Raw genomic sequence first — 22,560 nt, 5'->3', positions numbered from 1 at the left:
ACCTGTAGTCCCAGCACTCTGGGAGTCCAATGTGGGAGGATCACCTGAGGCCAGGAGTTTGAGACCAGCCTGGGCAACATAGTGGACCCCGTCTCTATAAAAGAAATTAAAAATTAGCCAGGTGTGGTGGCACGTACCTGTAGTCCCAGCTACTCGGGAGGCTGAGGCAGAAGGATCACTTGAGTCCAGGAGTTTGAGGTTGCTGTGAGCTATGATGATGCCACTGCATTCTAGCCTGGGCAACAGAAAAAAAAAAGTAACTCAGATTTTTAAGTCCAAATCAAATTATTAGAATTGGTTACAAGACATGTACATGAAGAACAATATGAAATCTGTGAGAACAATTTGTTATTTTTTTCGCTGATGGAAGAATATGGGTTAAATTGCACAGGTGGAGCGTACTGATTGGTTATATTGGAGAGAAAAGTCCTGATTTCAAGCTTGTTGAGGGCAAAGACTGTCTTACACGGTTTCTATTTTTCAAAATGCCTAGCATCTCTGCTCATTCTGAGGCTTTTTGTTGTTTGTTTAGTAAAGTGATGGGATCTTCTTAGCAGAAAATCTTTCTGTAGTTAGTGCTGTTTGAATGGCTGAGCAGAAAGGTTGATAGGAAGATTTTGGAAGTGCCAACAGCCCCTTCTGGGGCACTTGGTTGTTCTTACTAAAGAAACTTAAGATGTGGCTGCCTTGGACTGAAAGACAAGAGAATTCAGGGGAGCTCAGCTATCTGGAAAATGGCCATGGTCTGAAACCCCTTAATGAGGAGCTTTGCGCTGGCCCCGAGCCTCAGAGGCAGCGCTGTGAGATTAGGCGGGGTGGTGCTGGACTTTGAAATGTCAGGCTGCATTTCACCCGAGTCCGTCCCTCGCGGTAAGCGAAGCAGAGAGCATTCATTGTCCTGCTTAATGCATTTTGTCTTCATTCTCTCCCAGACAACTGCAGTGACCTGGACTCAGAGCTGCAGCGGGTGCTGACGGGGCTGGAGAATGTCCTCTGTGACAGGAAGAAGAGCAGCTGCAGCCTCTCGGTGGCCGAAGTGGACAGGCACATCGAGCAGCTCACCACGGCCAGCGAGCACTGCGACTTGGCCATTAAGGTAGACTCCCTCACCTCTGTGTGGCTCTGTGAGATTATACGAGGGAAATGGTCCAATCCTCCTCAAGTGTGGTTTTCTCAAATACATGTTAGGGATGAATGTTTCTATGAAAGCCGTACTGTAGATTGGGCCACAAGGTAGCAGCAAGGGCCCTATAAATTTTTGTTGGGCTGAATTACTTTAGAAAAAGTCATTATATCAGCAGTCAAGTTCACTGGCTTTGTAGCAAAAAGGACAATTTACTCAGAAACCATTAGACGACTAGTATTGAACCACATGATTTTAGTGTGATTTGTTATGTAACACTCTGAAGTTGTAAGTTTAACTTGGAAGTTTTCTTAAAGCTGTAAGGCCTCTAGAATACTATTTCAGGAGTCATCAATTCATGATGCTAACAAGGTGGAAGGTTCAAGGCCTGACTGAGTCATCTATCCCCAGCCCACGGGAGCTGGGTCTCAGCTACACCTTTGCATGCTTCACTGAAGGAGGACCAGGTGAGAGGGATTCACCGCATCTGCACAAACTCGCCGTGAACAACGGGAAAGTCAAGTCCTGTTGATGTGGTATCTTTATATCACTTCAGCAGAGCTTAGTCAGCTAGGCATAGCAATTCAAACTGAAAATTCTTGGAGGAGCCTGAGCAAAGAAAATCTAGGCTTGTTTCTATCAGTGGGAATCCTGGATTTCACAAAAGAGCTGCAGTGTGTCAAAGTTAAACCATGATTCATGTTTATAACACTGCTGGTTTTCCATCTTTATTCATCTCCACTGCAAATACATAGTTGATGTGGTTTGGGTAGGGGAAGCAGTCGCTGGTGTTCCTTTCTCTGTGATCTTCCAGGCCCAATATGGGATTGTAATGTCAACTTGGGTCTAGCCCTGGCCTCAGCATTGCAAGGGAAGGAGGAGGCCAAGGACTTCTGCCAACCAGCAAGGGACAGAGCGGGGTCTGGAGCAGAGCCAAGTAGGATAACAGTCTCAGATTTGAAAGGAAAGACAAAGGCACAACTTGGGAAAGTGGCAACAGGATTTGAGAACTAGTGTAAGCGTCTGAGAGTGACCTACCCCTATGTTTTTATTATTGAAGACCTGTTTCTTATCACATCCCTTCGCTGCCTTCTACCGCGACACAGTAATTCTCCCTCCTGTTTCATTAATAGTTGGCATGTGCTTCCTTGCCCAGAGCACAGTAAATGAGAATGAACAGTTTTAGAGCAAGCAGAATGAGTTCTTCCTTTTTTTCTAATTTTATGCTTGTTTCGTCTTCATTAATACTGTGTTTTAAATGAATTTTTTAAAGCCCTCTAAGTACTATTAAAATTCTCTTCAGTTTGTAGCTGCGTTATTAATTAATTAAATCCCTGCTGTCTTAGAAACCTCCACAATGAGCTTCCTCTTTTCTGTGTCACTGAGGTTTATTTTTGTCTTTCACGTCGTGGGACTGAACCTCACTGACACCATTTGAATTCTGATGGGGCACTAAAAGCTGCCACTGGCGATGTGACCTAGCTGATTGCTGAGCTGGCACATGGGATGCCTATAATTTAGGAGACTTCAAGTTAGATTTTGTATGCAGTTTGCAAACTCACGTTTGTCATTGCATTATCAGGATCACTAATTGGCCTGCTGCCTGATTATGTGTCTTCACCATCTCTGGAATTCAAGTGAGGGACATAAACATTTGTGTGCACATGGCAGTTAGCACAGTAGATACACTCAGCCCCAAGGGGGACTAACTGTGTTTTAACTCTGGGGATTGCTGGTTAACACAGACTATAACCCAGGAAAGTGACAAGAGCATCTGAAGTTGGGGAGAGGATAATTTTGGGGTGTTCTTAGTCACAGTCACTATTTCCAATGAAGTGGCTCTAGAACCCACTCCTCTGTGGGTACCTGTTCCTGTCCAGTCTGTTTTCTTCCCACTTCCCTTCTCCAGGTTAACTAACTTGGCTTTCCTTTGTGGCTGTGTCTTGCAGACAGTCGAGGAGATTGAGGGCGTGCTTGGCCGGGACCTGTATCCCAACCTGGCGGAAGAGCGGTCTCGGTGGGAGAAGGAGCTGGCTGGGCTGAGGGAAGAGAATGAGAGCCTCACTGCTATGCTGTGCAGCAAAGAGGAGGAGCTGAACCGTACCAAGGCCACCATGAACGCCATCCGGGAGGAGCGGGACCGGCTCCGGAGGAGGGTAAGCATACTACGTCCAACATGGCCAGACGTTTCCTGGGCATGTAGAGTCAAGGCCAGTCCGAAAATTTTGTGGCACTTGGAGTCCTGGGAATTGCCATCTCTTTGTTGTTAAGAAGTCATTCTTGAAAGTAGTTTGAAGGCCAAGCACAGTGGCTCATACCTGTAACCCTAGCACTTGAGGAGGCAGAGGCGGAGAATCGCTTGAGGGTAGGAGTTCAAGACCAGCCTGAGTAAGAGCAAGACCCTGTCTCTGCAAAAAATGGAAAAATTAGCTAGAGGTGGTGGCACACACCTATAGTCCCAGCTACTTGGGAGGCTGAGGCAAGAGGATCACTTGAACTCAGGAGCTTGAGGTTACAGTAAGCTATGGTGAGGCCACTGCACTCTAGCCAGGGCAACAGAGTGAGACCGTGTCCCAAAATGAAAAGAAAAAGAAAGTAGTTTGAAAGTGCTTAGGTATAGAGGTAAGATTTAAAAAAAACACTTTTCTCTGGAATCTTAAATCTGAGTAGATGGTAAAATTACATCAAGGCAATAATTTGAAACCACTCTCCAGGGTATGCATGTCTTCCCCAAACCTAATTAAAATGTTCTTCTTTAAGATAAGCTAATAATATTTTTATAATTTGAAAAAATACATGGAGAATTTTGCCCTTTCAATTTTTTCTATAAAATTTTCTTTACCTTTAGACTACCTGCTATAATTTTTCTATACTGAATCTAATGTGAAATGTCACCTCTTCTAGTGTAGACTTAGTAAAGTGAAAATAATCATATCTGTGTATGTATATATGTGTAGATGTAAATGTGTGTGTGTTTCTGTATGTACACACGTGTATGTGTCTGTGTTTGTGATTCCTGGTATTCACCCCAGGGCCTGAACTAGTTTGAGAACCATTTTCATTAAGACATATATCCATTACCGAAGGAGCTAATGTTTCAGGATAGAAATGTTTGGCAGAATTGTTAAAAGCACTCAGTTTTCCAAAGATGGAGTTTTTTCCCAGGAACCCACAAGTACTTCTTTGTTTGGCCATGAGTTTTGTCTGTGATTGGACTGGGAGTGAAGCAGTGAATTCTTCAATCAGAAACAGTTCCCTCTGAACTTCACTTTGAATTGCTAGACTACTTTACTCTCTTTCTCAGTCTTGGCAATGTTAGAAGCTTGCTTTCTAGTTGTGCTCTGACTGGTAATTTTGCACACAGATAAAGTTGAACTAGAAGAGGAGAAAATACATCTAGGAGGTATCATCATCTTTCACCATTGCTCTTTTTCTTTTACCCTTAAAGAATACCTTGGAAATAACTTGTTCTTCAAGGTCATCACGTGTAAATCATTTGGTTTTTAATCCACATGCAGGTATTCTTAGTTGCCATTATGTATAAATGTGGAAGAAATTATTATTTTGAATGTTATCAGCTCTCTTCCTCACTTATGGTGAATGTCATAATTAAAAGGCTAGTACTACTACCCCTCATATCTGAGCATCATTTGTCTTAACATGCACAAGTGTACTTTCAGTAGCCAGCTATATTGGATGCCACATTCCAGCCTTGCATCAGCAGGTGTAAATCACCCCAGTCAGGAAAGGCTTTATCTGGGCAACCTGATGAAATTTACTTAGCACTAAAACCCACACCACCTGTAATTTCCTGGTTACACACCCTGATTGTTGTGACTAATGCCCTAATTAGGTATGTGCTCGCTCTTAGTGTGTGCATTCTGATGGTGCATGTTTTGTAAGGGGAATTGTTGGTCTTAACTTTAATTACATATTATGGTTTAGAATAAATTTTCTCCTCTAATTTGAGTTACTAAAGCACAAGACAGCCCTTGATTGTGACTAGCAAAAAATAAAAAGCCCTCCACCCTCCCTTCTTCCAGTGTTTTCTCCCACTCTGGAAATCTGTATTAAGAATAGCATAATAGGCTGGGCGCGGTGGCTCACGCCTGTAATCCTAGCACTCTGGGAGGCCGAGGCGGGTGGATCGCTCGAGGTCAGGAGTTCGAGACCAGCCTGAGCAAGAGAGAGACCCCGTCTCTACTAAAAATAGAAAGAAATTATCTGGCCAACTAAAAATCTATATAGAAAAAATTAGCCGGGCATAGTGGCGCATGCCTGTAGTCCCAGCTACTCCGGAGGCTGAGGCAGTAGGATCCCTGAAGCCCAGGAGTCTGAGGTTGCTGTGAGCTAGGCTGACGCCACAGCACTCATTCTAGCCTGGGCAACAAAGCAAGACTCTGTCTCAAAAAAAAAAAAAAAAAAAAAGAATAGCATAGTGTGGAGGTACTTCACTCTGTACCAGGGCTCTGGAGCCAGACCACCTGGGGTTGTAGCTTGGCCTGCCAAGTCACCATGAGTGTTTGGCAAGTTACCTAACCTCTCTGTGCCTCAGTTTACTCTGCTATGAAGTGGGAACAATAATAGTACCCAATGCAGGAAAATTAGATAATACTCATAAAGTAGGTAGACAATGCCTGGCAAATAGTAAATGTTCAAAAAATTTAGTAGCAGTTGCGTTATGGGGGGTAAAATCCAGAGTTCCCTGTTGAGTGGTATGGAAAGTTGAGCACTATACCATCTTTTTTTCATAAGAACCTGTAGATGTTTGAAGAACTCACACGGACATTGAATAATTATATATGCACACACATACATGCAGGCACATGTACACATGCACATTGGAGTCAAAACCTTTTTTGTCACATTTACTACTTTTTAAGTTTATGCAATTAATATTTTATACAAATTTATATAATTTACATTACAGTTACCGCGAAATAATAAAATGTTATGGACCTTGTATCTCTTCCTCAACCAGAAATGTCCTCAGGAATTTGCATACATACCCACAACTTGAATTTCTTTCTTTTTATTTTAAGACAATTGTGGATCTCAAAGAATTTACTATATGCCTTTGAATGCCAGTTCACTGGACTTTGAATGCTTCTTCCAGCCACCCTCCCACCCAATATACTTCAGTTCCCTGCAGAGGGATCTATCTTTTGTGGTTGGCATTGTCTTTTGTTCTTCACAAAGGGTAGCTCTGCGGAGTGACTGAGGTACAGTTTCATTTTCATCCCTGTGGCACTACAGGATGCGTAGCTGGTTTGCCATCGCCGTCTTTGCAGCTCTGTATTCACAGTTCATCAAAGTTGACTGAAAAGCAGTCGTGGCCACGTTTTTTTTTTCTTCACCCACATTCATTGTATTGAATTTTAACTGACCAGATCAATAGGATTGGTGCTTGCCCCCTGCCTGTAATTAAACAAAGTGCTCTCCATAGGTCTTTTGAGCCTTATTCAAGATTTAATTTAATTAGATCTTTAATGTAGTCAGTTAACAAATTGGGCTACTTGGTGGAGCAGTAACTAAGGAACAACAGGCAGACAAATTTTGCTGGTCCCAGTTCATTATTCAATGAGGTAATCATTTATTTCTATATGCTCTGTAGCATAACCACTTATTTCCTCACACTTAAAGAATCAGGCTTCATTTGGGCAAGGCAGAATCAATTACTCTAGCAAGGAAGCATTTTGTTCTTCATTCGTTCATTCACTTCGTAAATGTGATTCGTCACCCTGTGCCAGGCAGAGGGGTTACGGCGGTGAACAGGACACAGTCCCTGCCTTCAGGGGTGCTGGGGAGACAAGCACGTAGGCAGGTCACTGCACAGGTGTATGACAGGTGGTGGTGACTGGTGGGCACACAGAGTGCCTAGGAGCTCACTGGACAGTCATGTGATGGCAGGGACCACCTTTTCCATCTTGTTTGCATTTTTTTACCTAAATCGTGTAGGTTAACCACCACGTAGCAAAAATGTTAACACTTTCCCCAATTCCTTTGGCAAAACAAACCTGATATGACCGCAGGCACGTGAATCTGTGTCCCATTGAATCACAGACTTGAACATAAATTGGCCCCTCAAGTTCCCTCTGAGATTTGGAAGAAATTCTTCAGAAAGTTCTGCACATTCATGGCACAGGTGGTGGTAACAGTTTCTTCCTTGTACTTCACACCCTACCTGGGTATTTTCAGCATATCTGCGAATGACCCTGGGATTGTGTCATCCCCGGGGTCTGGCTTCTGGGCTGACTTTGGCCATCACTGCAGTAAATCCGAGAGACTGATAGACACACTGTTTTAAACCAAATAAAAGTGACCCTAATTTGAAGTTTCCTCCCTTTCACCTTCCCCACTTTGCCTCAAAATCTCTTAAAAACCCTTCTCTTTAGTTACACTAACTTGGTCTCTGAAGATTTTGGTTGGGAGTGGGGAAGGCCCGTGTTTCCACCGGTGATAAGAAGATGCATGTGTCTGACTTTTCCAGACCAATTTCTCTTGATACTGAGATACAATGTTACATCTATGAAAGGTTTCATTGTTCTATGTTCATAGGACCCATGTAATAAAATGGAATCACCTGGTTCGGCTAAAGTCTTTTAAAGTGTAAATAAGGACTCCAACCTCCACGTTTTTAAATGGCTGCCACAGCCAGGAAAATGACAAGTAAAATTCCACAGCGCTTCAGGGCCCTTTTCCTTCCCTCTTACCTCATCCTCCTTGCCAGAAGGTAGCACCAAATCCTTTGTAACGTAGCCTTTTTCTGAAGCTGGGAAAGGAGGCATGAAAGGAAGGATGCAGGTAAGAAGGGAGAACTTTCCTTTGCATATTGTCACTCTCTGAGGACCCATTTGCTCCATGAGCTTTTCAAAGTAACTCCTGTCCTATCCTCTGTTGGGCCACTTTTAAGTTTGTGATTCTGCCACAGAACAAGCCGGTTTATAGAAGGGGGAAAAAATTTTGGTGATTGTGACCGGTGAGATGGAGCTGCCTTACGGCCACCCAGTCATTCCCGTGTAACAGATGCCCAGGGTGGGTGGGGTCCAGTGCTGTTCCTCTCAGCCAAGTGCAGCCCACGCGTCGGGCACTTGTCCCATGGACTCACCAGCTAAGGCTGTTGACAGAGCATCCTCTTACATGACTCCAGGCCCCTTCCCCAGAGCCAATTTCTAAATACTCCTCTGGATCTAAACACCAGATCTAATCCACCTGCAGTATTTACCCACCTTCTCTCTAAGGGCACTTGTTGACTACTGGTTGTGCTTAAGTTGAAAAAGGGAATCCAAATGAAACCACAGTGCCTGCTTAGAGTAATTACCTAAAAGGTAGACCATGGACTTTATTCTGTGCTTCCTGCACATAATAAATTATGTGGGCTACACAGGTTATAAATGAATTATGAATGACATGTTATAAATGTCATGCTGATGTGTCCAGCCCATTGTCTGTCTCTGAAGCAGCCATTCACTTTGTCCAAATTGTCTCCCACTATGTGCTAAGTCAGTATCTCTGTGATATTTTTAACTGAAAATCGGTCACAATGGAGATATTTATAGAAGTAAAACTGTTGTGACCTTACATAGGTTAAATACTCATCTGCTTTCCCTTCAGATCTCTTTCAGCCTCGTGTGGCTGTTGGTCCCATCTGGGCTCTCCCCCCGCTTCTGCTATGCTTTTGTTGACCATAGGTCTATACATAGAAAATGCAGGACTGCAGAACAGTACTTTAGTATGAATTTATGTATGTATAGATGTATATTTAATATATGTTCAAATGTGTGTATTTTAAAATATTTAAAATAGACCAGAGTATAAACCAGGATCATAATAATAGTTATATGTTACAGGGGGACACTGTAGCTAGGCATGTAGGTCAAAGCGTAGTTAAACTTTTCTGTAATGTTCTAATTTATTTTTTTAAATGAATGTATTCATATAGCTGTATAATTTTTAATATGCAGAAGTATATACATAGAAATAGGACATTAATATGCCAAAATATTCATGGGGGCTAAATCTAGGCAGTAAAAGTATATGATGACTTCTTCTCTTCTTTAATTTTCAAATGAAGCAAAAAAAAAATAAAGAATGGATTATGGAGAATAATCTGTATCTCAGTTTTAATGGTTGGATATTCATATGTAAGTGTAGTCTTCTCTTTTGTCCATTATGGAACTTTGCTCATATCTTACTCCATTTCTTCTTAGGAATTTCTTTATTGGATGAGGAAGAAGATACCAATATCAGCTAAGTTCAAATTCATGATTTGTAGAAACTCAGCACTGTTCCTCCCAGCCCTCATCTAGCCACACGGGAGGGAGCTGAGGGGAGTGGGGTCCGGCTCCGGTGCTCTCCTTCCAGTCTCAGTATGGGGGTCTCTTTCGTGTGGCTGGCATATTAGTCAAGATAAGACTAGTTGTTCTGCAGTAACAGGTTGACCCCCCAAATCTCAGTGGCCCAGCACGTTATTTCTTGCTTGCAGCATATGTCCAGTGCAGGTGTGGGGACAGGCTCACATCTGTGCCCCACATGTTCACTCAGGAGCCCAGGCTGTGGCCGCCCACCGCCAAAGGCCTCACTCGGAAGGTCTCAACACAGCAGTTCAATGCTCCCACTCGTTGCCCACTGAGCAGAGCTAGGCAGATGGCTTCACCTGACCATGAAGGGGCTGAGAAACACAGAGAAGCGCATGGATACTTCTTGAGCAGTAGAGGTGTCTGATGCAGCTGGCTTATTCGCCTTGACTGTGACAGCAGATAGGCTTGGACGTAATCAGAGTACCAGAGAAACAGGCTGTCTCATCCATCTTGTGACTCTACGCGTGTTGGAGTCACCAGGAAGCTCTTTCAAAGGATATATGCCCAGGTCTGTCGTGAGCTATCCAGTCAGTGAATGGGGTGTCCCGTGATGATCTGGTGAGCACTCGGGGACAGGGAAGGGAGAGGCAGTGTCCTTCAGTCACCCACAGGCGTGTGCTGAGAGCCTCTCCAGGCATCCTCTACCTCCCGCTCGGCGGGTGGAGTGAAAGAGAACCACACTCGGCCTTTCTGCTGCCTTCCACTCACGCCCAGCCTGCTCCTCCTGGGGCCCACACTGAGGCAGGGGTGATGCCTGGGAAGCCGCCTGCTGTGTAGACCCTGCCTGCCTGTCCATCCGCCAGGGCCAGCTGAGCCAGAGGGGAGGGAAGGCAGAGCCTGGCGTGGTGCAGAGCCCCCGGCTTGCCCAGCGAGGGGGACCACTTACCCCGGGAGCCCCCACCAACGCAAGCTCAGTAGGGTTTCTTTTTAGTGCTCCGTTAATGACATTGATAGTATTAACATGCTTTGAACATTTTCAGACTGAACATACCCCTCAGACTAAAATCAGATACCTCTAAAGACAAGGCAGCACTTACTCAAAGCCTAAATTATAACAGCACCGAACCTATTTTGAGCATGCACTTGTGATGAGCTATGATTTATGCACATTTTATTTAATCTGCACCAGAATCCTACCTGATAGGTATTACTATATTACTATTATAACCTTTTTAGAGTTGGGAAAACCGAGGCCCACAGAAGCTTTAACAATCTTGCCCAAGTCTACACTGCTATTAACTCTTGCTACCAAAATTTACTCTCTTGTGGCCGTAGCATGGGCTGCAGTTTCACTGTTCCATTTGGGCTGCTTTCCTGTGGTCCACTCTCCACCCTGTCCTCGTGCCATCCCCTGCTCCCACGCAGACAAGCAGTTGGCAGTTGCTCTGTCACAGCAACACAGATGCCAGATGGCTTAGGGTTCCACAGACCCACTTTCCTGGCATTCTAAGACGACAGCGAATGAAGGCAAAAATGGGCTTGTTTCAGAGAGAGGGGACTATTGGTGCATATTTGCCTTGATCTGAGCCAGTCCCATGCTGCCGCCTCTCTGTAGGTTGAAGAAGTTTTAAGTGGGATCCAAGGCAGAGACTTGATACATTCCCCGATACAGCCATTTTCATAACCAGACCCAGAGACATCAGTAGGCTACAGAGAAAAAGAGGAAAGAATATGCTTATCAAACCTATAGAGAGATGGAAATGCTGTTGGGTTTATTTTCCTTCTGATTTGTGGTCTCTCTCTTCTGTTTCCGCCTACTCAAAATTGCCTTTAACAATAAGAAACCACTTTCCTCAAACACCATGTAAATGAGATTTATAGGAATAAATATATTTTTTCTATAAATAGGTTCTGACTTCTCATTTCTTTGGAGGCTCCGAGAAAAGTCTTACAAACTCTCCAATAGGAGGTTGGTTCTCTGCAAAATACTCTCAAACCCTGGGCTTCAAGGACGCAGCTTTCTGAGAACTGCACAGAGACTAACTGCCTCAAGCTCATTAAGTAGAGCTTTTCCGGCCTAGTGATTCTCACCCTTCTATAATGTAGAAATCATCTCAACCAGCTCCATTACACAGTGAAATTATGAATTACCACCTAATTGCCTGAAATTACAGCTACCCAGTGAGCATTACTGCGTATCATCAGCAGAACAGACTCATTCCTTTATAGCTAATAATATAATAATATTTCTAATCCCACTCGGGATCAGCACCACCTTTGTTTCCTGCTTGTCACTCATCTGTGAATCACATTCACAGATGACTTTATCAACTGACTCTGTCGTCTTGTCTGTGCTCCTGCATTTGTCCTGGGAGATTGCTGTGTCCACATAGCTGACCTGTCTTAAACTCGCCTTGGCCTCACGTTTTTAGGGAGCTTCCCTCCATTTTGGAAACCCACTTCTGTGCACACCCCACCGGATGGCTGTCTGACAGTTCTAGGGCCATCTTTTTTTTTTTTTTTTGAGACAGAGTCTTGCTCCGTCGCCCCCTGGCTAGAGGGCAGTGGCATCATCAGAGCTCACAGCAACCTCAAACTCCTGGGCTCAAGAGATCCTCCTGCCTCAGCCTCCCAAGTAGCTGAGACTACAGGTGTGCACCACCATGCCCGGCTAATTTTTTCTATTTTTGGTAGAGACAGAGACTCGCTTTTGCTCAGGGCTGATCTCAAACTCCTGACCTTAAACATTAAGCAGTCCTCCCGCTTTGGCCTCCCGGAGTGCTAGGATTGTAGGCGTGAGTGAGCGCCTGGCCTAGTGCACATTCTTAATTCCCCTGGCATCTCACTTTCCCACTGTGCCTAATCTCTTATGCTCCTGGCTCTCACATGTGTTATGTATTTTGTTTGATTTATTATATTATTTTTAGAGTCGGGGTCTCACTCTGTCACTCACGCTGGGGTGCAATAGTGCAATCATGGCTTACTGCAGCCTTGAACTCCTGAGCTCAAACGATCTTCCTGGCTCAGCCTCCCAAGTAGCGCAGCTACAGTTGTGCACCGCCATGCACGGCTAATTCTGTAAAAAAATTGTTTTTGTAGAGATGGGGTCTTGCAGTGTCACCCAAGCTGGTCTTGAACCCCTGGCCTCAAGTGATCTTCCCACCTCGGACTCCCAAAGTACTGGGATTATAGGTGTGAGCCACCATACCTGGCCCCCTTTCTCCATCTTCAAAGCCAGAAGCATAGCATCTTCAGAACCTTAATTCTGACACACCTGCTTCTCTCTGACAAGGGCCCTTATGACTTCTGAGTCCACCCAGATATTCCAGGATACTCTCCTCATCTCAGTTCCCTTTTGTCATGCAAAGTAACATGCACAGGGGTAAGGATGTGGACATCTTTGGGGGCCCATTATTCAGCCTACCACAATAATCTAAGTAGATATTATAACAGATTTTAGGGTGACAGGTTTTTTTAGCAACATCCAACAGAATTTATTGATTTTATTTCTATTTTCAACAGATTTTTTTAGCAACACCTGATGAAGGTGTTGGCAATGCAGCAGTGAATGAAACAGACCAATGCCCCCAGAGCCTGAAGTGTCTCTCTCTCCCACAACAAGGCTTTTAAGATTTGTTATCTATTTTTGTTTCATCATTTCTTCTTTATGAAATTATTCCTTTTCTCTCTTTAAGGATCCTCAGTGTATCTGTTGTGATGTCATTTACTGGTAGCTTCATTTTCATTTCTTCTAGGGTGCATGCATCTCCTGATGGAGATGGCTGGCTCTCTTATCATATCCTCTCTCTGCCGCTGTGCCTGTCTGTCTGGCGGCTTCGTGGTCCTGGGCTCCCAGTCACCGGAAGCTTAAATCTCCTGTTCCCTCATGATACTGGGTGATTTGTACATTAGTTTCTGAGGCAGTGGGTGGCCTGGCAAAATCCACACCAGTTTTCGCTGTTCATGTCTAAGTTCGGGGTCTCGCAATATGCAGATGGTATAAATCTGGATTCCATATCCAAATGTGCCATGGGTCTGGGGTTTTGATTTCTTAAGGTGGACCCTTCTGCATGGCTCTGGAGCTTGCTTCCGGGGGGGCAGCACTTCTGTCAGCTTTTCACAGATGAGTGGGGTGGGGGCTCCAGGCTTTAGGTGGGAGGATCAGCTCTAGCAGCCTGACTTGCAGGGTCCCTTGTCCCCTGCCCCTCCTGCGGTTCCCATTACGTGCCCCGCCCTCAGCTTCCCCTAAACCCTCCAGTTTCATTTCTCATTTCTGCCACCTGGAGATTTTACTGTCCTTCTTTTGACCTTGGCAATGAATTTCTTTCTCATTGTTCCTTTTTTATACACCGTTCCATGCATTTTTAATAGGAGGAGTGCCTGTTGACTTTAGCTGAGGCTGTCATTGTGCTTGAAATTTTCAATTGTTCTGTATACAGTTACAGAACTGTAACCTCCCTTAGCCTCTGAAAGCCTCTGTTTGCAGCCCTCTTTTCTCATTCTTGTCCTTGTGGTATCTGACAAAGCTGAACGGGAATCCTGCCACCCTTCTGGGTAGATGGGCCACCTCCTTTTGTGTATATTGTAGAATTTTTTCATTCTGTTTCTTTCATCAGCACTTGGCCTTTGAGGAGTATGTCCAAATCTTGTTTCTGCTGATGCCCCAAGCACATTCTTTTCTCTGTTGTGGGTTTAATCCTTTTTATTCTGCACTATTATTTTAATGAGGTCCCCAGCATTTGAAGAAAACAGTGCATTTACTCAGTCTACTGCCTTGAATGAGAGAGCCCAGCTAAGCTCTCCGTGCTGCTGGGTAAGCTTGCTTTTTCTGTTTTTTCCTTTTTGGTCCTAGCTCAGCCTCCTTCCTCATTTCTGACATGTGCTAATTCCCTCCCTCATGCCGAGCAGAAAAAATAGAAAGCATCAGATGGGAGTCCCTCTGTCCCCGTCCTCCCTCTCCTTACTGCCTGCCCCCACCTCTTTTCCTTCCCTCCCGGAGAAGGTGTCCCCTTCCTCCTGTGTCCCTTCACTCCTCTGCACATGGGTTCTCAGCCCCGCCCCCTGCCATACCCCCTCCCTGGGCCTCCACCCACACCCAGAATTCCTACATCTGTGTATGCAGCTCTGGTCTCCTTCCTCAGCCTGAGATTTCCAACTGTCAGCTGAGAATCCTCACTCACACGCCCAGTGGTCTCCTGAGATTCAGCACGTCCAAAGCGAATGCCTTCATTTCTCTCTGAGAAAATCGGCTCCTCTTCATGTTTTTCCACTGTGCTGAGTGATGACTCCGTGATCCACCGAGTCACCCCAGACACAGTTTGGGTGTGTTTTTACCTTCTTCGGTGTTTCTAGAACTACACTGACCGATACAGTGGCTACTAGTCACGTACAACTACTTAGATTTCAATTTAGATTAATTAAAATAAAAATTCAGTTCCTGGGTACAGTTGGCGCGTTGCACGTGTGGCCACCGTGGCGGACAGCAGCGCAGCGGGACGTTCCCGCCATTGCGGGACTCCGTGGGACGCGCTGGTCCGGGGAGCGTGTCCCACCTTCACTCCTGCCTCCCGGCTGCCCGTGAGCCCCGTGGTTTCTCACCCGAGCCATCGGTGAAGCTTGCCAACTTCTTCTTCCTCACTTCAGTCCGTTCTCTCTCTAATCAAAGGATTTTAACAGAACCCTCAAATACCAAAGAGAAACGGTTCCGGCCTTTTGATGTCATTTCCTTACTTGAACCCTTCAGAGTCTCCCCCTTGCCTTTTCTTCTTTGATTGTTGGACGAGGACGCTTCCACCCTCGGGATCGCATTCCAGTGCTGCCTGCCCTGGGACGGCAGCGGAGAGGTTTCTTCTGCTCTGTGACACCCCGTGTTGGTGCCCCTTTTCCGGAGCTCATTTCCCGTTGTGACGTTTAGCAGTTAGGTAGTGACTTTAGGAGCAATGAGGGAGTGGCCGCTCAGGTCTTGCTCTGCTGTGCAGGCAGCTGACTGAGAACGGCTGTCAAAGGTGACGAGTGACCTTCCCGCAAGCATCAGTCCCACCTCAGGTCAGCCTTGGTTCTTGGCTATCCCTTGGCTCCAAAATACATGGTTTGTAGAGAGAAACATATTTCCTTTAATAAAGATACCTTCGGCTGGGCGTGGTGGTGCCCGCCTGCAGTCCCAGCCACTTTGGAGGCTGACGTGGGAGGTGCCCAGGAGTTCCAGGCCAACATAGCGAGACTCTTGTCTCTTAAAAAAAAAAAAAATCTTCATTTTGGTCGATGCCTAGTAGTGGTATTGCTGGATCAAATGGTGATTATTTTTTAAGAGACAGAGTCTCACTATGTTGTCTCGGAACTGCTGAGCGCCTCCCACCTCAGCCTCCAGAGTAGCTGGGATTGCAGGCAAGCACCACCAACAATGTTTGTACCCCCGATAATTTCCTGAAATAAAAAAAAAAAAATCTTCAGTGAAAGAGAGGTATTTTAGTTAATTACCACAAACTGGTGGCTTAAAACAACAGGAATTTATTCTCTCACAGTTCTGGAGTCCAGGAGTCCAAACCCAAGGCATCAGCAGGGCCACGCTCCCTCGAGAGACTCCAGAAGAGAATCCTTCCTCGCCCCTTCCCGCTGCTGATGGCTCCTGGTGTTCTCTGACTTGTGTCCATCCTCTCCACGTGACCTTCCTGTGTGTCTGTGTCTCATGTCTCCCTCTCCTTTCCCTTACAAGGACACCGCACTTATAAGAGATAGAAGATACTGGGTCTAGGGCCCACCCTAAATCGAAGATGATCTCACCCTGAGACTGTTAATTTAATTACATCTACAAAGACCCTATTTTGAAATAAGGTCACACTCGCGGGTTCTAGGGATGAGAATTTGGACAGACCTTTTGGAAGGGACACAATCCAACCCTCTGTGATGGGTGAGAATAAAAGTGAGAACCCTGGTAACTATGCTTCTGCCCTTCCCCAAGCCGTGCCTAAGCGGAAGCAGCAAAGTGGCTAAAGTCTGCATTTCTGGGCATTTATTCATTTAAGTTACTTAAGATCCTCACCCCCCAAATCAGGAGCAGGGAGAAGGCCATTTAACTGAACCAGCTGTCTTTCTTTCTGGGACAGGCTGAGTACACTCCCTTCCGCTGGGCTTTTTTTCCCCACTGGCTAGCAACTATCATTAAATAATAAAGCATAGCCCAAAATAAACACATTTTTCATCTTTTGAAGCTTTTAAAATGAAAGTGGATATTTAGATTTAGGAGTTATTTTAAGCGCATGTATGCACACACACACCATGGAAAATGACTAGAAATAACTGTCTCTGTATAGTAAGAAAGAACAGAAGCACTTTTACTGTTTTTATTTTTTAGTGTCATCTAAGTGTTCCACAATGAACACATTTTACTTTTGTGATCAGGAGAAGAAACATCTTTAAAACACGGGTAGTTTTAATGAAGTCTTTATAAATTGCCCAGGACAATTTGTATTTTTAAATGAGCAAGATGAGTAAGCCAATTAGGAGTCTAGGAACAGACCACTGATTGTTTTGTGTACAACTCAGATACAATTGAGGTTTGAGAGTGGTGTTAACATTGTTAATTATTCAGGACCTCATCAGACTTTCACAGCCCTGGAAATTGAAATCTGTGGTCTCTCCAGGGAGGTTCCGTCAGTGCCTGATGGGAAAATGGGCCACGTGGCGTAATAAAGCATCCACCCCCGGACCCGTTGTTGGTTTGTTGGGGGCCATTCCAGAATGAGCCCTGTAATCTCTCGCCAGCAATACCATTTGGCTTCAACAAGCATGAGTTTTCCTAGTCCTTAAACTATTCTGAGGTCGGCTCTGTGTCTGGCGTGTCGTGAGGACGGCACACGCGTCCATCAACCCACGGTTACGGGAACCCTCAGCAGGGCATTAGGCACTTCTGAGCTGTTCCGCTATTGAATGCAATTTGCTCCAAGGGAATTTTCCTATTTTGGCTTCTAATATGTTGATGAATTATTGAAATTTCAATTACTTTTGGTTCCTAAGTTAGAAGGATGGAGACATCCCAGACATTTAATATGAAAAGCTTTCCAGAGGCTTTTAGAGAAGGGGCCATGTGCCTGTTCTCTCCCGTTGTCTAGAAGGGTTTTGGCGGCAGGGCTGGCACAGAGGTGTGGCTCTGCTCTTCCTGTTTAGGGGACTAAAGTGCTCTGTGGCCTTGGGAGTCCCTTAGGTCAGTGCCACTCAGGCTGTGGTCTCCTGTCCAGCCTCATCAGCTTCTTTTGGGAGCTTATGAGACATGCAGATCCTGGGCTTCATCCAGACCTGCTAAATCACAATCCCTAGGGGTAGGGCCCTGGAATCAGTCTTTTAACAAGCCCTCCAGGGGACTCTAGTACACCTTTAGGTTTGGAAGGCCCTGCCTTAAATGTCCTGGTGCTAATTCAGCAGGGTCTGATGCCTATCTGTGAGGGCCCTTGAGTGCTGTAGTCAGTTGCCCTTTCAGGTTGACGCTGGACCCTGATGATAAAACTCTGATCAAGGTTGTCAGAAAGACCAATTTCTTCACTTACTTGGAATACTTCTCTCTTTGGAAGTCACAGAAGCAAGATTTGGGCATTTAAATTCTGTGCAGGTAAATGTGTGTTTTAAATGTAATTCCAAGGGCCCTGTGTTTCTTTTGTATACAGAAGGGCTGTTTAGATTCTTTCCCACTGTCCAGGGGATAATTCCATCTTTAAGTCACTTGGGAAGAAGCTGCTGGTGCCATCACTGTCTTTTCGCCTTAGGCTAACCCCCTCCCAACGCAGACGTCCCCCCTAAACCACACGTACTGGCTAAGTTGCAGTGCTTCAAACACAGCCTGCCATCCTTGTGCAAGCTGTTCTCCCCCTCGCCCCCCGGCCGCACCGCCACCAAAGCCAGCCCCTCGCTTGTTCTCCTTTAACACTCTGCCCGAGTACCACTGCCCTCTGAGCTTTCTCCGGATGACTTCAGATGGATTCCTCCCCTATTCTGCTTCCTGTAACACTCAAGATAGATATTTATAGCACTCAAGTACACTTGTGTTGAAGTTACTTGTCTCTCTCTTCCTTGGGAGAGCAGAGATTTCATCCTGGTTCCTGTCTGCGGTACCCAGCACAGATTCAGGCACTTGGGGCTGAATGAATCAACATTCCTTAAAGATGGTCGTCCCTCTTCTGCTGGAAGCTTCCTTTGCCTTAGACAACATGTTCACCTCATGCTTGTGGAAGTAGAAATGATGACCTGTGGCAGGTCTGGTTAAAAATATGACTTCTATGTGGATGCCACTGATTAGCTTTTCAGGGGGGCTGATCTCTTCATGTAAACAAAAGCCCCAGCATCTACCCATCTGGCTCATGTCTAAAAGCGGTATGATTTCAGGTTCGAGAGCTTCAAACTCGACTGCAGAGCGTTCAGGCCACAGGCCCCTCCAGCCCTAGCCGCCTCACTGCCACCAACCGCCCGATCAACCCCAGCACCGGAGAGCTGAGCACAAGCAGCAGCAGCAATGACATTCCCATCGCCAAGGTGAGCTCCTGGGGACAGGCAGGATGGGCAGGAACAGCTCCGGTTATCTGGAAGCCCCAGTGTCATCCTCGCACTGTGCAGGCATGCCCTTCGCTCAGTAGGCCTGGGGGGCTTCCCCGGGACCCTGCGCAGGCCTCCTACGCTGGAGCTGCAGGGAGAGAGAACCCACTAATAGTTTTAAGCCTCTCTCAGCTGCAACCTGGACGCCAGCTCTCATTAATCAGCCAGCTGGTGGATGTCACAGCTGACAAGCCATTGTGGAGAGTCAGACGTTTTGTCAAGTTCTACGGTACTTCACAGTGGACGGGAAGTTGCTCTCAAGGACTAAGGTTCAGCCCAGTGGAGAACCCTGAGTAATGGGCCAGTGATCTCCCCACTCTCAAGACTGACAGCTCTGCCAGCAAAGAGATAGATCATGATGGACAGGTGTGGCAGCTATGAGACGTAGCCCCATGCCTTCTCTGCCCAGCCCCAGCCCACATGTTGAGTCTGCCACGGAGAGACTGTTAAAGCGATGCGTGTCGGTGCGCCTGGTAGCTGTACCTGTCTCCACAGCAAGGCTGGTTCTCAACTATCAAGTTTAGTAAGTTCGTTCAAACCAGTGTTTCCCAACCAGAATTGATTTCTGTCCCCCAGGGGACATTTGGCAGTGTAGAGAGACATTTTTGATGGTTACAACTGAAGTGCTACTGGCATCTTGTGGCTAGAGGCCAGACATGCTGCTAAACATCCTACAATGCCCAGAAAAGCCCCCACAGCAAAGAATTATCCAACTCAAAATGTTAGCAGTGCTGAGGGTGAGAGACCCTGGGTTAAGCTGATGGTAGAAAAATTAGACAGGTGAGTTTTTAAGAAATTAATCATTTAGTTGACATGGCAAAATACCCTGTATAAACATAGCCTCAACAGTTTATCTGGTAATTTTTTTTTTGTTTTGTGTTTTTAGATTGCTGAGAGGGTGAAGCTATCAAAGACAAGGTCCGAATCCTCGTCGTCTGATCGGCCAGTCCTGGGCTCAGAAATCAGTACCATAGGGGTGAGTGTTCGTGAGCAGCAAGGCCAGAAAGCACCCGATAGAGTTACACAGACAGTGGCTGATAGATGGTGGAAGTTCACCTCCAATAAACCAGTTAATTATTCTATAATAGTAAATCAGACCCTATTTCCTTCCAAAGGATTGAATTAAAATGTATATTGATTTCCATCCACATGGTGAATTATTTCTTCAGCTTTAAGGAAGATTTTTTTTAATTTCTCTCTACTTGAAACCATTCAGAAAGAAATGATTTAGGTCCAGTTCCTGGTGATGTAGATAAAAGCCTTGAAATGTCTGTTTTCTATCACCCTGCTACCCTAGAGATCAAGGGAGTCATGGAGCTCTAAAGGAATTTTGCCTTTTGCACATCCTCTTGAAAGGGCATGTGCTCTCCAGTGAGGGTGAATGATGCCTTTGAAGTGTATCCCGATACTAGGAAAGAGCGGAACTTTCCAGTTTCGTGCCAGAGTTTTCATTTGTAGAGCCTGGGGTCCCCCTGGGGCTATGAGAGCTGATGGATGATGAAAAGGGAGTAGTTTCAGTTCCTTCAGGGATATCTTTTAGGGTTGAGGATGAGGCTGGGAGAGCCAGCTGTTTGATCTGTAGGGGTGAGGAGAGCCTGAATAGCACTTCTAAGGCCCTAGTTTAGAACTGTGCACTGAGCAAAAATTACATGTATTCGGATTCCATGCCAAAGCCAAATTGTGAAAATGAAGGAGTCAGCCCCTTTCCTTGGCCTCAGTAACCAGGGAGTGTGACCTGGAGTGGCAAGAGATTCAGGATGAGGGAAGGAAGTCCAGACTCTGTTCAACATCCAAAATTTAGGGACTCTGAAGAGGCACAGTCCCCCATCCTTGCTGCCCAAGAGCACGTGCTTGGGAGATGCAGCTGTATTTTGATCCTATTTTATATACTGCTTTCATGGTAGTTTGCTCTTCATGCTAGAATTTTATCGTACATACTGAGAACCATCAGGGTGACCATCTCCTGATGCTGGATTCTCAATGAATATCAGCTTTTAATTGTTTTGTGTGCAAAGCATGCCTGGGGACTGGCATCCCTTATGTGACACTGTCCAAAGGGGAACTAACGCTCATTTGTACAGGTGTCCAGCAGCGTTGCAGAACACCTGGCCCACTCGCTTCAGGACTGCTCCAACATCCAAGAGATTTTCCAAACACTCTACTCACACGGATCTGCCATCTCTGAAAGCAAGATTAGGGAGTTTGAGGTGGAAACAGAACGGTTGAATAGGTAAGGAGCAATCTTATGTTTTGATGGGGGCAGAGAGGTGCTGTTCCTCTCTTTTCCTTCCAAAGAGCAAGTTGGCTTGTGTCTGGTGACGTAGAGAATACTGTCAGGCTGGTGGGGTCGGCAGTGTCCAGTGTCTCAGCCGTCAGGGGAGTGCTTGCAGCAGTCAGGGCTGGCTTCACGGCTGTGTGACCTGGCCATTCCCACAGGGCCCGATGCTCAGAAAGACTCCATACTTGCCTTACTATCTTGCTGTCACCGTTTTTAATTCTTAGTAATTTATGAAATGGGGCCCCACTTTTTTGTTTTGCACTGGACTCTGCAAGAGCAGTCCATGTAGAATGCAAGTAGGTCGTGGAGGGTTGCCAAGTGTGCAGGCCTGTGCTGCAAAGAACCGCAGAGGGGAGTTCTGGAATGTTGAGTCAGCATCCCAGGGGCGCCTGGAGCTACCAGGACCCAGCAAAGACAATCTGGTTGAGACGTTCCTGGCACTGACCGGGCATGCTGAATTAACTCTCCTTGCTCTTCCTGATAGTTGCCTAATTTCATTTATGCTCTTTGCAAATGTGCCCTATCCTGGGTCCCTATATCCTATCCCAACTGTCCTGCTTAGAATAATTGTACCCTATACCCGGTTTTATGGGTTCTTTCCAAGTCCCACGAAAGAGGTAGTTTGAATTTGCACTCCTGCCTGTTGGCAAAGATTGGCTTGTGTGTCATCCCAGTGATGAGGGAGTTGCTAAAAAAGCAGAGAAGGACCTGGGCCAAACCATGGTAACCGCTCTGACTCAGAATCGGTTCTGCAGTGGCAGAATGGACTTCTGAACCGCATCCAAGTGTGGTGTGTCTGCCTTGACCCACCGATTGTTAGTGGGAGAGCATGGTAAGAATTTGAAAGCCTTATGAGCTAACCAGGAAGAAACGCAGATACCATTCCCCATCTACCATTGCTTAATTCCATGCTTCTTGTGTACAGCAAACCTGAATAAATTGAATTACCATGTTAGTCCTCCTTGATTTGAAGCTATTTAATGTAGTTCTTGAGAACTAAGGAAGTTGGTGATCTAGGTCATTTTAAATCTTGAAATTAAATGGTTTCCTTATTGAATCCAAAAATACTTAAGAGTGATAATCCTGATGATCACCTTGTAGCAGTAAAGAAGTAGTCTTCTTGGCCGGATGCGGTGGCTCATGCCTGTAATCCCAGCCCTCTGGGAGGCCAAGGCGGGTGGATCGCTCGAGGTCAGGAGTTCGAGACCAACCTGAGCAAGACCCGTCTCTACTAAAAATAGAAATAAATTATCTGGACAACTAAAAATATATATAGAAAA

General features: G+C 45.6%; 1 protein-coding gene across 3 annotated transcripts in view; it reads left to right on the top strand.

The window, feature by feature from the left end:
* Positions 1 to 22,560, top strand: part of MCC (MCC regulator of WNT signaling pathway) — a 331,241-nt gene that overhangs the window by 257,414 nt on the left and 51,267 nt on the right. For all 3 annotated transcript variants that reach the window (XM_045566234.1, XM_045566236.1, XM_045566237.1), the window contains 5 exons: positions 933 to 1,096; positions 3,073 to 3,279; positions 18,796 to 18,942; positions 19,889 to 19,978; positions 21,084 to 21,232. In XM_045566234.1, the coding sequence (XP_045422190.1) occupies positions 933 to 1,096; positions 3,073 to 3,279; positions 18,796 to 18,942; positions 19,889 to 19,978; positions 21,084 to 21,232 (757 nt within the window). The remainder of the gene's footprint in view (positions 1 to 932; positions 1,097 to 3,072; positions 3,280 to 18,795; positions 18,943 to 19,888; positions 19,979 to 21,083; positions 21,233 to 22,560) is intronic.

This window comes from Lemur catta, chromosome 12, assembly GCF_020740605.2.
Source record: "Lemur catta isolate mLemCat1 chromosome 12, mLemCat1.pri, whole genome shotgun sequence".
Taxonomy (NCBI): domain Eukaryota; kingdom Metazoa; phylum Chordata; class Mammalia; order Primates; family Lemuridae; genus Lemur; species Lemur catta.
This window is presented reverse-complemented; position numbering and strand designations above follow the sequence as displayed.